Source organism: Eschrichtius robustus, chromosome 7, assembly GCF_028021215.1.
Source record: "Eschrichtius robustus isolate mEscRob2 chromosome 7, mEscRob2.pri, whole genome shotgun sequence".
Lineage (NCBI taxonomy): Eukaryota > Metazoa > Chordata > Mammalia > Artiodactyla > Eschrichtiidae > Eschrichtius > Eschrichtius robustus.
The window spans coordinates 15,071,796-15,085,318 of NC_090830.1; the positions used below are offsets into that span (position 1 = coordinate 15,071,796).

Consider the following 13,523-nt stretch of genomic DNA (forward strand, 5'->3'; position numbering starts at 1 on the left):
GTGGGGGGCGCTGCGGGCTGGGGCGCCCGAGGGTGGTCGGGGACGGACTCGCCGCCCCGGGGCGGGGCCGCGCGGGCCGGGATGGGGCGGTCGCCGGGGCGGTGGTCCAAGCCGGCGAGCGGCGGCGGCGAGCACAGGAGAGGCTGCGGACCGAGGCGCAAGTTTCGGACGCGGCGCCATGCGCGGCCCCCAGGCCTGGCCGCTGCGGCTGCTCCTGAGGCGGGGCCCAGCCGCCCGCGCCCCCGGGACCTGGCCGCCGCCGACGCGCCTGGCGCCGGCGCGGCTTGGGGACGCGGGGCCGGCGCTCCTCGAGGGTGGCGAAGCCGCGCGAGGCCCGCGGTGCCGGGCGGGCCGCTGCCCGGGCGGGGGTCCCGGCAGCCCCGCGGGCGGCGCGGGCCTGGCGCGGCTCCTGGCGCTGTGGGCGCGGCCCTCCGGACCCTCCAGGTGCGGGGCGCTCGCCGGGTCCGGCGTCCCCCGGCTCCCGCGCGCCGCGCTCCCCGGCGGCCCAGCGGCGGTCGCGCGGGGCGGGGGCGAGACTTGGCTGCGCGAGCCGGCCTTGCCTGCGGCCGCGGCGACCCCCGGACACGACCCGCTGCAGCGGCCCATGGCTGCCGGGCGCTCGGAGGCCCAGAAGCTCCTAAGGCTGGCGCAGCCCGAGCGCCGGAGGCTGGCAGGTAGGGCCCCCGTCCCCTCCCCTCGGTCACCGCGACCTTACACACGCGAGGTCAGGGGCCGCCGAGAGGGGCACTGCGGGGGCGTCAGGGGGACCCGGGGCCACTGGAAACGGTGAGGAGGACGGGGTGCCTGTACCTGGGCGTCCCCACCTGGAGTGCGGACCGAGCGCGCCTGCTGTAGCGGTGTGGAGCCGGCAGGCCCGCCGGGAATCTGCTCCCAGAGCTAATGTTTGTTTTCTTATCTTGATACATATTATACAAGTGGGGCGGCATCTCAGTGTTGCAGTCTTCGGGTCTGTTCCGTTTTTACTTTGCCGGCGTTCTCAGAATGACCTGGGTTTTCTCCCCCTATCTTTGTAAAATTAATCCTAGCCCCAGATAAACCTATGTTCTCATATGCGCGTGCTTCAGGCAAGTTTATTAAGCAGCCAACAATACTTTTACTCTGTGAAGCAAAACAGTGTAAACTTTTCAGGTTTGTCCCCTGTGTCTCCTGGGTGGTAGGCAGGAAGTTACTAAGTTCTTTTCAGAAGAGTCAACACTGGCCATGATCAGTGATCTGTAAACTCCAGAAATGTTGAGAAACTGTAAATCATAACCCAACTAAATCATAATTGAGTAATTTTTAAGAAGAAATCAAAATGAATATTTTTAGAAACAAAATCCAGATAAACAGATTTTTGTATAGCTTGTCATTTTAGCCATAAATGGATAAATGTTTAAATGCAAGGGCCTTGTAAGATCTCAGAGGTTTTGAGATTTCTCCAAGTCTTCGTTTCTTTAATAAATATTGAGTCTCGTTGTGTGCTAGGCCCTTGGGTTCCACTGATGAGCGGAAGAAACATGGTGCCCGTTCCTGCTGGGGCTTGCGGCTTAGTGGGGGAGAAACATTGATGACAAGATCCTGTGACTGGAGATAAAACTGCACATGTGATGCGGGCTTGCAAAGAGGGCTTGTGAGGTTCTTAGGCTTGAAAGAGGTGAGAATCCCACCTTTTTTGGTTACAAATCCATTGCTTTAGGAAGGATAGTCCTAGAGAGCTATTTGTGATTCAGGGCAGGTTGGTGCCGTGGAGGAGGGCAGTAGAGTGGGAACATTTATACCTCTCACTGACTGTTACAGTTTAGGGGGGTTCTTGGTATTACCGAGGTATAAAGAGAACTATCTCATCGCTCAGTCGGTTGTGCGTGTATTTTGATGGAAATAAAGTTTTTTTCCTTTTTCCTCTTTTAAAAGAAAATGTTGAGGCTAGGAGCTCTCACTGGATTGTGAGCTGCTTGGGAAAGGGGCTGTGTCTGCCTCACCTTTCTGTGTCTAGTCCTTAGCCTGTGTGTGTGGTACGGAGCAGGGCTCAGGGGGCCTTCAAAAAAGGAATAAGTGATAGTCCGACCAGACCCAGAGGGAGGCCTGAGTTTAGAAACCCTGAGCCCTGAGGGGTGTGTCCGTCATTCCCGTATGTAACTAAAAGTAAGCGTAAGGAAATCCAGTTTTGTTTTGTTTCTGAAATTTTAGATGTCAAGAAGGTCTTTAGGGGTCGGGCCCCGTGGCACCCACACATGCTGGCCACAGTGGGTGGCCCAGCCCTGCCTCTCCCGTGATCACCATCCCTGTACCCTCCTGCCCGGTCCCACGTGTCCTGCCTGCTAGCATGCTGAGAAGACAGCCTTAAACAGGAGAAGAGCTGTATCTCCTTTTATTTTAAGAAGGGGAGGTATTTAGATCTGCTGCATTGAATCACTGTGAATGTATAATTTGAAGAAATAAGTCTGGGGTTGGTACGTTAATTTTTTCCCACCTTTTAAACAGGTAATAAATAGCTATTGTATTTAATATGATGAAAGCTCCTTATTGGGACGTACGGTTTCCTCAGAAGTTATTATATATAATATATTGCAGCCCCTCTGGATGTTGGCATTTGAAAGATTGAGAGAACGTTGAAGGGGGTCACCATTAATTTGTAACTTGTCGTTGTAAGAGCGGCCTCAGAAGCCGGCACATCTCATTGCAACTGGAAATAAAGAGCAAGGGTGTGTGTGTGTGTGTGTGTGTGTACTTTTAAATCAAGAGGCCAAAAAAAGCTGAGTTGAACAGAAGGAATTCCAATGTTAATTTGTTAATTTTTAGAAAAAGGAATACAAAAATCCTTTTCCAAAAATTCAGCTGTACGTTTGAATAACAGTGTTTTCATCTGTGTTCAGTAGTCTGGTGAGCATGCTGCCTGAACTGTGTGACCAGAAAACTTTGATCTTAAGTGATTTGTGGCAGAAACTTTAAAAACAGGGTCTGCCATTTGACATGCTTGTAGGTATCTGTTGAGAGCAGTCATTTCCATTTCTCTCCTAAAGGAACCACAGTCCTCGATGATCTCCGCGGCCCCTCCTCCCTGTGTCTCACTTTGTGTAGGAATTTGCAGATATCTTCCAACAGCTGTGGCCTAAAAGGTTGCTCTGCAGTCTTTTTTCACTGATAATTCTTCATCTTATCACCTTGGTCACAGGAGTCTTAAAAGATGGAGGAGCTCACTGAGGAGCCCCTGTGGGCTGATGGGATAAGAGGTAACTGGTCAGAGCCGTCCTGCCGGGCCTGGCAGATAGAAGCGGCTGCTGGGGCTCCCAGTGAGTTAGAGGCGGGGTGCGCCGTGCGTGGAGTTGGGAGTTAGGAGGGAGCCATGGGTCTTAGGGGGCCGTGAGACGCCGATGGAGGGTCTCTGTGCGGCGGGCCCGGTGCAGAGGAGCTTGTCTTGCTCATGCTTTGCAGGCAGGTCCCTGGTCAGGTGTGGCAGGTGCACGTCCAGCCCTCCACCCCCAGGGTGTTCACTTAAACACTGATAAGGGCTTGTGTGGTTTGAGAAGAGGACAGTTCTCAGAACCAGACGCCCGCCAGGAGCTTTTGCTGCATTTGTAGTTACATTTTATGGAGATAGACCGTGGCGTGACCAAAATGAACAGAGTGGTGAAACCAGTGGGTGTGGTAAGCAAGGAGAGGGGCGCAGCCTGTTTCCTGCAGCCCAAGCCGGGACAGAGGGTCTGACAGGGACAGCACTGGTGGGACAGTGAGGCTGAGCCTCCGCAGTGGAGACCGCTCCAGAAAGCCCTACGCAAGTACCACGTGGCAGAGAAAGCATGAGCGTGCTGTATCTGTGCTGCGAAACTGCTAGTCGGAGTTGATTCAAGACGGAAACACACACCAGATTTTGAAAGGACTTAGTATGGGAAAAAAAATGTGAACTTTCTTTACTTTTTAATGTTCATCGCATGTTGATTAATATTTTGGATCTATTGGATCAAATAAAATATGGTATTAAACTTAATTTTACCTGTTTCTTTTAAATGTGGCAGCTGGAAGATTTTAAGTTCTGTGGGCGGCGCCCGTCGCGTGTCTGCTGGACAGGAGCACCGGGTCACGGGCAGCCCCGATGATCTGGCCTTGCCCAGACCTTTGTTCTCCAGGTCACTCCACGAGCCTGCGAGGCTTCCTCACCCTCCGCTTCCTGCTGGCTGTCAGCCCCCTTCACCTCCTGCCCTGTCCAGCTTAGCTAGATGCCAGGCTCCTTCACCTCAGCCTCGAACCTGCACCGGGCCTCTACTCCTTTGTTCCCTGTAGACACAGAAAACTCCTTTCCTCCTCTGTCCCTCCCGTCAGAGAGTGGAGCTGCTGGCAGGGACACGGGTCATTCCTGACGCCTTGCGGTGACGGCTGTAATATAGATAATAGCGGATACTTACTGTTTACTAGATACTGGGCACTGGGCCAGAGGCTTTACGTGTGTGTGTGTGTGTGTGTGTGTGTGTGTGTGTGTGTGTAATTTCTCCTCACAACATTTCTGTGAGGGAGGGGTTCTTTTTATTGCTATTTGACAGATGAAGAAACTGAGGCACAGAGAGTTTGAGTGACCCACTCAAGGTCAAACAGCTAGATGGCAGAGCTAGGGCACTGACCCTGTCAGTCCCAACTTCAGAACTGACCTTCCCAACATGCATCCCAAATCTGAACTTCTCAGGTCCTGTAGAATCTAGTTCTTAAAAATATCTGCAGTCCTTGTCACGGTCCGTATCCCCTCTGCCCCTCCCCGTTTCACCCCAGTTCCCCTCTCGCCTGGATCAGGGGAGCCTCAGGTCCTTTCTTTTCACTCTGCTGCCAGAGTAGATCGTGTAAAATGCAGATGTGACTGTCTCACTCCCCAGCCCGAGGCCCTTTTAGGCCTGCCTTGCTGCAGAGTCCCTGTTCTACTTTAGAACCCGGATCCTAGTATGCCTCCACTTTACTTCTCAGTACTTCTCTGCCCCAGAGTCCCTGTTCCAGCTTTGTCCTGCAGCCTTTCTGCTCCCTGGCTGCCCTCACCCCCATGCGAGGCCCGTGCTGTGTTCTCGGCTTGGAATGTGGGAAGATGAAGAAGACAAGCTTTGTCTCAGAATGTGGTTCTGCAGTGTATGAACTGGGTGGCCTTGGGCAAGCTCCCTCACTTCTCTGTGCTTGAGTTTCCTCTCTGGAAAAAAAATGAGGGTGATAAAAGCATTGCTGGAGAGAGTGCATATCAAATGCTTCAGAGAGTGGTGGGTGGTTGGTGCCTTAGTCCTTGAGTGACATGGGGGTAGCTAGCTGCACCTGCCCAGCACAGTGTCCCGTATCCAGTGGCGATAGACGTGCTTTAGAGCCTCCTCCGCCCCCCAGGCCTGTCCATCCAGGAGCTGTCTACCGGCCACAGCCCTTCTCCAACAGCCTCCGTTTCAGGTTTTCCATCCCCTTTCTTTTGGAGGAGATTTCTCTCATTCTTTGAATGCTGTGATGCAGTAGAATGAGGGTAACGGAAAGATACTTGAAGATACCTGTCAAGAGACAGGTAACAGTTGCTTGGGTCCCGTCAAGCCAAGGATAGGAGCAAGCAAGATGCTTAACCATGGAGAAAAGGTGGAGAAGAGTTTCTGGAAGGATTATGGTGTACTTGGCTTGTCAGGTTTGGGGAGGAATCAGAGATGATAGTTGTGGCGCAAATCTGCATGATGCATGAATGTCCGAGATGGTGCTATGTAGTAAAACCTTAACAGGAATCCAGCTAACCCAATGCTGAAAAAAAAATTAACTTCTGTATACATTCAACTTGTAGAAGAAAGAGGCAAATGGCAATAAGACAAGCTGTCAATAGTTCTTTGTTTTTGTTTTTTTAATTAAAAGGAAAGAGAGGGGAGATACTGGAACGAATTTTGATTCAGCCAAATTCCTTTCTCTTTGTAATCATTATCATTACTGTGTAAGAACTAGTGTGTGTTCATGATATACAGGTTCTTATTTTGGAGTTGTAACTTTGAGTTTGAAAACTAGAGGCGGGAGGGAGAGATGGACCTTGATGGCACTCTGCATACATTACACTTACGGAAGTATTTGCCGAAGGGAAGAAACAAACCAGAGAAGCTGGCTGCTGATGACAGATGAAATAGGCCTTTCAGGTTAATCCCCGGCTCCCCAGGCCACTGCTTTCTGGAGCAGCCCGTTTGCCGTGACCGTGCCCTGCAGAACCCGAGCTATACTTGCCTCCTACACCCTTCGGGCTTTCAGTCCCTCTGAGCACTGTCATCAGGAACACCGCGTTTTGAAACAAGACCCCAAGTCTTAAAACAGAAGGAAATGGCCCTTGGCCAGGTTCACATTATGCAGTTCGGTTGTGATAAAGGGGTTTTCAGCCAGTCACATGGGCTTTCTGGCTCCGGTAAAGGAGTCATTGCCACACAGACTTCCTGAGCCACCAGATCTTAACGATTCTCTTTAGGCTGTTGTCGAACTCTGATACGCTTTCATGCCTCCTTTGCCAAAGTTCAGTTTATTTGTTCATTCATCCAACAAATATTTATTGAGCTCTTACTATATACCTGTCCCTGTAGGCAGTGGGGGTATAACAGTGAACAAAACAGACAGAAATCTTTTATCCTACTGGAGAGAGACAGTAGAAAAGTGAAGCGTTGGGAAGTGCTGGGAGGAGAATGAAGGGCGAGGCTGCTGTGTTTGGGTCTGTATTAACAGCTAAGGTTGCAGAGCAGGCCTCCTTGAGGGGAGGCCATTAGAAGACCCCCAGGAGGGGAGAGAGTGTGTGCAATGTTCCCGACTTAAGTCAGGCTCACATTCCTCCTAGAGCTCTGTTTGCCAACTGAACAACAGGTTCACACTGAGTTCGTCCTCTACTCTTTTTATTAACGTTTCGTGAAAGTAAAGCCTTTCACTGAAGTGTGGGCATTAGGCAAGACACAGATAGAGAAGCTGTTTGCAGGGTGTTGGGAGCACCCATTCCCCAGGGCTCAACCCACATTGTGTCCACTTGGGGTTCTCGCCATTGATTCTCCCGTGATGGCGCTAGCTGGGCCCCAAGTGGGACCAAACTCAGAAGGTGCACAGTGGCACGTGCCCTGCCCCAGTCACTCGATGCCACTCTTCAGAAGGAATCTCTGTTACTTGTTTCTCGTTACTCTCCTGGAGATATTCTGTGCATTCATGAACTTGAAAACCAACAAGCAAAAAAGTCCCACAGATGTTAACATCTGTGTCCTGGGCTTTTTCACTAACAGCGTATCTTGGTGGATGGCTTCATGTCGCTTCCTATAGACTCACCTCGTTCTTTTTAACGACTGCATAATATTTATTAAATAAATGCTCCATAATTGATTTAACTTTTTTCCATTAATGAATGTTTAGGATATTTTGAATCTTTTGCTGGTATAAGCAATGTCATAATGAACACCCTTGAGTGTACATTTTTTGCATACACATGTGGGAGTGTATCTGTAAGTTAGACTCTTAGAGATAGAATTGGTGGATGAAAGGGAATGTGCATTTACGTTTTGACTGATAAGATCACATCACTCTGCCGTTGCAACTGTACCAGTTTGCACACCCACTAACAGTGTAAATGCTTCTTTTCCCACAGCTTCACCAACATGGTGCTGTCAAACTCTTTGATCTTTGCCAATCATTAGATGAAAACTGATACATCTTTGTAGCGTAAATTCGCATTCCTCTTATTAGGAATGTCGTTATCTGATACATGTTGTTCCTAATTGGATTTTCTCGATATTTTCTTTTCTGAAAAGATACTGTGCCCTCTGTCTTTTTTTTTTTTAAGGAGCATGAACAGTTGTGTTCTTACATATTTTTATATCATGCTCATATTCTGGTACTTTATTTCCCAGAGCAATAATATTAAGAAGGAATGTATCACGTGTGTAATGGCTGCCCGTAACTGCTTTCCAAAGGTTCAAGTGTTTTGAAATATTAGACATAATCAAGAGCTTTACCTGCATAGTTTGATCTTCAAGCTAAGATACAGTTAGATGCCAGGGAATAACAATGTATAGCACGAATGTAGGAAAAATATCATCTCGGGAGGGAGGCTGGAACGGATTTTTGTGGTTAGCTGTCAGTCACTCCTGGGGAAGAAGAGAGCAACAGACCAGGGTAAAGCAAAAGCCGTCTTGTCTGGATACTTGGGGACGATCAGTGCCCTTACAGTCGTCCTGCCTGATCTGGCCCCAGAACCTACTCGGTTCTTCCCTTTAGTCAGGGGTCCAGGAGCTAAAGGGAGGAGACTCCCAGCATCTGAGAGCATCACATGCTCTGAAAAGTTTATTCGGGAAAGAAGCGTGATGAACTCAGCACCCCTGCGCCTTGGCCGAAGCACCGATGAACCGGAGAGTTGCTTGTGTTTTCCAGCTGCAGTTGGGTTTCTGACGGTGTCGAGTGTCATCACCATGTCCGCCCCCTTCTTCCTGGGGAAGATAATCGACGTCATTTACACAAACCCTTCTGCGGACTACAGCTCCAGCCTGACCAGCCTCTGCCTGGCGCTCGGCGGCGTGTTCCTGTGCGGCGCCGCGGCCAACGCCGTCCGCGTCTACCTCATGCAGACGTCAGGTGCCACGACCCTCCTCCTGGGCCACGTGGGGTGGGGGTGGGGGGCGGATCTCGTGGGTTCCCTGTGCTCCGGTCCCCATGTTGTCCTCTCTTCCTCCACCCCGTGGGGGACAGGGCCAACACTGGGCTGGGGATTGTTGTACATCACTTGCTCTGTGCTCAGCCCTCCTCTCCCGTGAATTGGAGCGCAGTCGCCTGTGTGCCTTCCCGGAGGTTTGAGTGAGGCGGCCGCAGAAGCCGGGACGTGCCCCGCGCTGTGCCGCCCCTGCAGGCGGAGCCGGGCGATAGCGGTCGGTGTCACTGTGAGGCCTGCTTGTTAGTAGGCGGTGACACCACAGTGACGCTAGAGCCCGGGACACCCGACTCCGAGTCGGTTGCTGGCCATTTAGCCGATGAAATACTCTGTAGATAATTCAGCAGTTGTTGCCGTTTGACGTTCAATCCAGGAAAAGATTGCGAAGGAGAAGCAAAATTAGCTTTTGAGAAGTTAACGTCGTAAAACTTCTCTGTAAGCTATACTTTACAGAAGTCTCTTGGTCACGTTCCGTTTACCGCTGTATCGTGGGCACCGAGAGGAGATCGGTGCTGGTCCCAGCGCGTGCCGGTCAGTGCGCCCGGCTCCCACCGCCCCCGCGCCGGCCCAACGGCGCCTCCGGGGCTGCGGCTCAGAAGAGGCGCCGACCTCGGGCCGCGCGGCTGCGTGTCAGCGGCTGAGCCCAAGCCGACGCCAGTGCTCTTTGCCTTGCAGGTCAGCGCATCGTGAATAGGTTGCGAGCTTCGCTCTTTTCCTCGGTTCTGAGGCAGGAGGTCGCTTTCTTTGACAAGACGCGCACCGGAGAGCTGATCAACCGCCTGTCCTCGGACGCGGCCCTGCTGGGGCGCTCGGTGACCGAGAACCTCTCGGACGGGCTCAGGGCCGGAGCCCAGGCTTCCATTGGCGTTGCCATGATGGTATGTCGGCCCGGCTGCCGGGGCGCCCTGCGGCCGGGGCTCGGCCCGCGCCCTCTCAGGCGTGAGGTGCGCTCCGGTGATCATCGCTGTAGCAGAGGCCGCGGGGACCTGGAGCAGCCGCTTCCTGGGTGGCACCTGCGCCGTCACTTCTCTGCAATGAATTCCTGTCTGGAGAACGGACCGTTGCATTTAGAAAAATTACCTTGTTGCCTGGGCTTTCTGAGAACGTGTGACGGGGGTGGGAGGGCCCTCGGGTGCTGAGCGTGGGTCAGAGGAGGGGTGTCAGTTCCGTCCCCAAAGGCAGGAAGCTGCCACTGCTGTCTGGATGGGACCGAGGCCTCGTTTCCTCTCCTCCTCCTGTCAGGAGCAGGTCCCCTCCTACACGCAGGCAGCTCAGCACTCCTTTAGGGGAGCCCGCTCCCCACAGGCCCGTGTCCCTTCCGTAGCTGGGGGCTGAGCCCAGCTCCCTTCTTCACACCAGGGGTCTCTTCAGACCTGCGCGGCTGGCCAGTAGGAATGTAGTGCAGGCCACGTGTGCCAATGTACATTTTCTAGTAGCCACGTTTTAAAAAACAGAAAGAGGGAATTACTTGGCGGTCCAGTGGTTAAGACTGGGCACTTTCACTGCTGTGGGCCTGGGTTCAATCCCTGGTCGGGGAACTGGAACTAAGATCTCACAAGCTGCGTGGCGTGGCCAAAAAAAAAATAAACAAATAAAAAATAAATAAAAAGCAAAAAGAAAGGTGAGATGAGATTAATCTTAATAATTTTACTTAATATAAACAAAATGATCAGTTCAACATGTGTTTAATATAAAAATTGTTAGATATTTCATATTATTTTTTCATATTAAGATTTCAAAATATAGTGTGTGGTTTTTTTATAAATTATTTATTTATTTATTTTATTTTTGGGTCTTCGTTGCTTAGCGCAGGTAGTTGCAGCGAGCGGGGGCTACTCTTCGTTGCAGTGCATGGGCTTCTTATGGCGGTGGCTTGTCTTGTTGCGGAGCATGGGCTCTAGGCGCACGGGCTTCGGTAGTTGTGGCTCGCGGGCTCAGCAGTTGTGGCTCGTGGGCTCTAGAGCGCAGGCTCAGGAGTTGTGGCGCATGGGCTTAGTTGCTCCGTGGCATGTGGGATCTTCCCGGACCAGGGCTCAGACCCTTGTCCTCTGCATTGGCAGGCGGATTCTTAACCACTGCGCCACCAGGGAAGCCTCCAAAATATAGTGTGTATTTTATGCTTACGGAACATCTAAATCTGGATGCTCAGTTTTCATTGGGAATACCTGATCTGTATTTAGATTTCATAAAATTTGTGGTTGAAAAAGTATATTAACATACCCAAGTTCCCAGACATACTTAAAACTTCACCGATAACTGAATAGAAATGGAGTATCAGTTTTTAATTTTAAATTTTTTTCTTTTTAATTTTTATTTATTTATTTATGGCTGTGTTGGGTCTTCGTTTCTGTGCGAGGGCTTTCTCCAGTTGTGGCAAGCGGGGGCCGCTCTTCATCGCGGTGCGCTGGCCTTTTACTCTTGCGGCCTCTCTTGTTGCGGAGCACAGGCTCCAGACACTCAGGCTCAGTAATTGTGGCTCACGGGCCCAGTTGGCTCCGCGGCATGTGGGATCTTCCCAGACCAGGGCTTGAACCCGTGTCCCCTGCATTGGCAGGCAGATTCTCGACCACTGCGCCACCAGGGAAGCCCTAAATTTTAATTAAAACTAAATAAAATGTAAGATTTAGTTCCCCAGCACACTGGCCACATTTCAGGTGCTCAGTAGCTGTGAGGGGCTGTCATCTTAGTGCAGTTCTAGACCCCTAGCATGAGGATGGTGACTGGTCTTTTCTCACAGGTGGAAAAGCTCGGGTTTCTGTCCTGTGTCCCACAGAGCATTCAGTCCAGAGCAGAAGGATATGTTGAGCCTGTAAGAGCTGACGTACAGAATGGAAGACAGCTTTGAAATCTTATGTATGCCCAGCCAAGAGAGAGGCAAAACTCTGGGAGGAGGGCCCTCCTGAACTAAAGCACCGTTTCCAGATATTAACAGTCTGGGGCTCAGGAAGAGCTGGGAAGCTCTTTTTGCAGCAGTTGAAGAGAGTCCCAGTGTAGGGCAGGTGGCTCATCACAGGGAGGGAGCCTTAGTACCTTGAGCTGCATAGCCAAGCACCACATCTGGGGGCTCAAACAGCAGAAGTTTACTTCCCGTGGTTCTGGAGTCTGGGAGCCCCAGGTCAAGGTGCTGACGACGTAGGTGCGTTCCGAGGCCTCTTCTCTTGGCTTGTGGGCAGCCGTGCTCTCGCTGTGTGCTCCGCTCACAAGGCCTTTCCCTCGTGCTCGTGGGGAGAGAGCTGACTCGCTGGTGTCTCCTCTCTTAAGGACCCGAATCCTATCAGATCAGGGCCCCACCCTTATAACCTCATTTTACCTTAACTCCTTCCTTAGAGGCTCCATCTCCAAGTCCAGCCCCATGGGGGCTTAAGGCATATGAATTTGGGGGGGACACAAACACTCAGCTCGTGACAGGGCCTCATAAGGGGGCATCCCCTGGGACCTGGCCTTTAGCTCTGGAGGAACAGAAGTGTACTTTGTTTCTCATGGGCTCCCTGGACCTGACTATGGTAAGCCTGCACCCAAGAACCTAATAATGTCTGTACCATACTGCCAGTTTGGTAATTTACATTTGGGGGTCTACCTCCCACCATTAAGATGTGTGTTCCTGATACTCCAGCGCTCCTTGCATGACAGCACCCTGCGATATTCTTCAGAAGGTTATTTCTAAGCATGGAACCGGAGCACAGGGAGGCAGGGTTCTGAGCCCATCCCCAGGGCCTAGGGAGCACCAAGGGATGCCCCCTGTGCAGAGGGCTTGCTTGGCCTGTGTTGTGTTGAGACCTGCCTGGGTGCCTCGCTGCCCCTGCATGTGTCCTGTGGCCACTGCCATCCCAGCGTCTGCTTGTCTGCTCAGGGTGGGTCGTCCCATAGATCAAGGTACTGAGCTCATTGCTGCCTCAGGGCCTCTGTGTACTTGCTCTTCCAAGACCACATGACCCTGTGGTTTCTCTCTCTCTCTCTCACCTGTTTGCTCTCCGACTCTCACCTTTGCTGTCCCCTTGGCTGAAGCTCCACGTGGGTCGGTTATCTCCCAGGTGCCTAGAATAGTGTTCGCTGCATGAAGGCATTAGGCAACCAATGAGTAAATAAGTGAATGACTGCGTGCTGCGTCCTTTACTTTACATTTCAGTCTGCAGCTTTTCCTCAGCATTTTAGGAGAGCCTTGTACTGATGATACAATTTTATAATTAATAATTTGTTGAAGAGATGCTAGTACCATTTAAAATAATTGCAACCCTAATTGCAGGGTTGGCTGCGGGAAAACCCCACTGTGTTACTTCCCCTTCGAGCAACTCCAGTTGTTAGGAAACTCCTCCTTTTGTTGAGTCCAGATCCATCCGACTGAGATTCCAGCCCTCTGGGCCGCGGAAACAGCTCTAACTTGGTTGTTACACCCCCTACCAAGTCCTCTTTCAACTTTGTCATATGATGTGGGGGTTTTTGGTCGTGCTGCCACCTGAGTCATTTCGGTGAGCCGTTGCTCGGGTTGTTCAGAGGCCTTGATCTGGACCTGAATGCAGGACTCCTGGTGTGGTCTGGCCAGCGTGGAGCAGGAGGCGGCCTCCCTCCTGCGCTCGCATCCTGCCCCCCTTCTCTGTCCTTGAACAGCGTGGCCTCATTTACACAGCACCGGTCCTGCATTGTGCCAGTAGTGGTGCAGCAGGGGAGGGTAAAAGAGCCCCACCCTTGCTTCAGCAGCTCTCTGTCACGTCACTCCTGTGTGGCAGGCTGAATATTCATGGGGCTTTGTGAAGATTGAAAATGTTTGAAAAGTTCTACCAAAACCGGATGTACGATTTTGAGACAGCACCTTTAAGCCTGCCTGTTAATTTCAACACACACCCACTTAGAGTGGGCAGTGAGAATGTCTTGCTACTCTGTG

General features: G+C 51.6%; 1 protein-coding gene across 2 annotated transcripts in view; it reads left to right on the forward strand.

The window, feature by feature from the left end:
* The first annotated feature begins 80 nt into the window (after nt 1-80).
* The window catches only part of ABCB10 (ATP binding cassette subfamily B member 10), a 32,881-nt gene continuing 19,438 nt past the window's right edge, over nt 81-13,523 (forward strand). For both annotated transcript variants that reach the window (XM_068547647.1, XM_068547648.1), the window contains exons 1-3: nt 81-674; nt 8,371-8,571; nt 9,320-9,522. In XM_068547647.1, the coding sequence (XP_068403748.1) occupies nt 179-674; nt 8,371-8,571; nt 9,320-9,522 (900 nt within the window). In that variant the 5' untranslated portion in view covers nt 81-178. The remainder of the gene's footprint in view (nt 675-8,370; nt 8,572-9,319; nt 9,523-13,523) is intronic.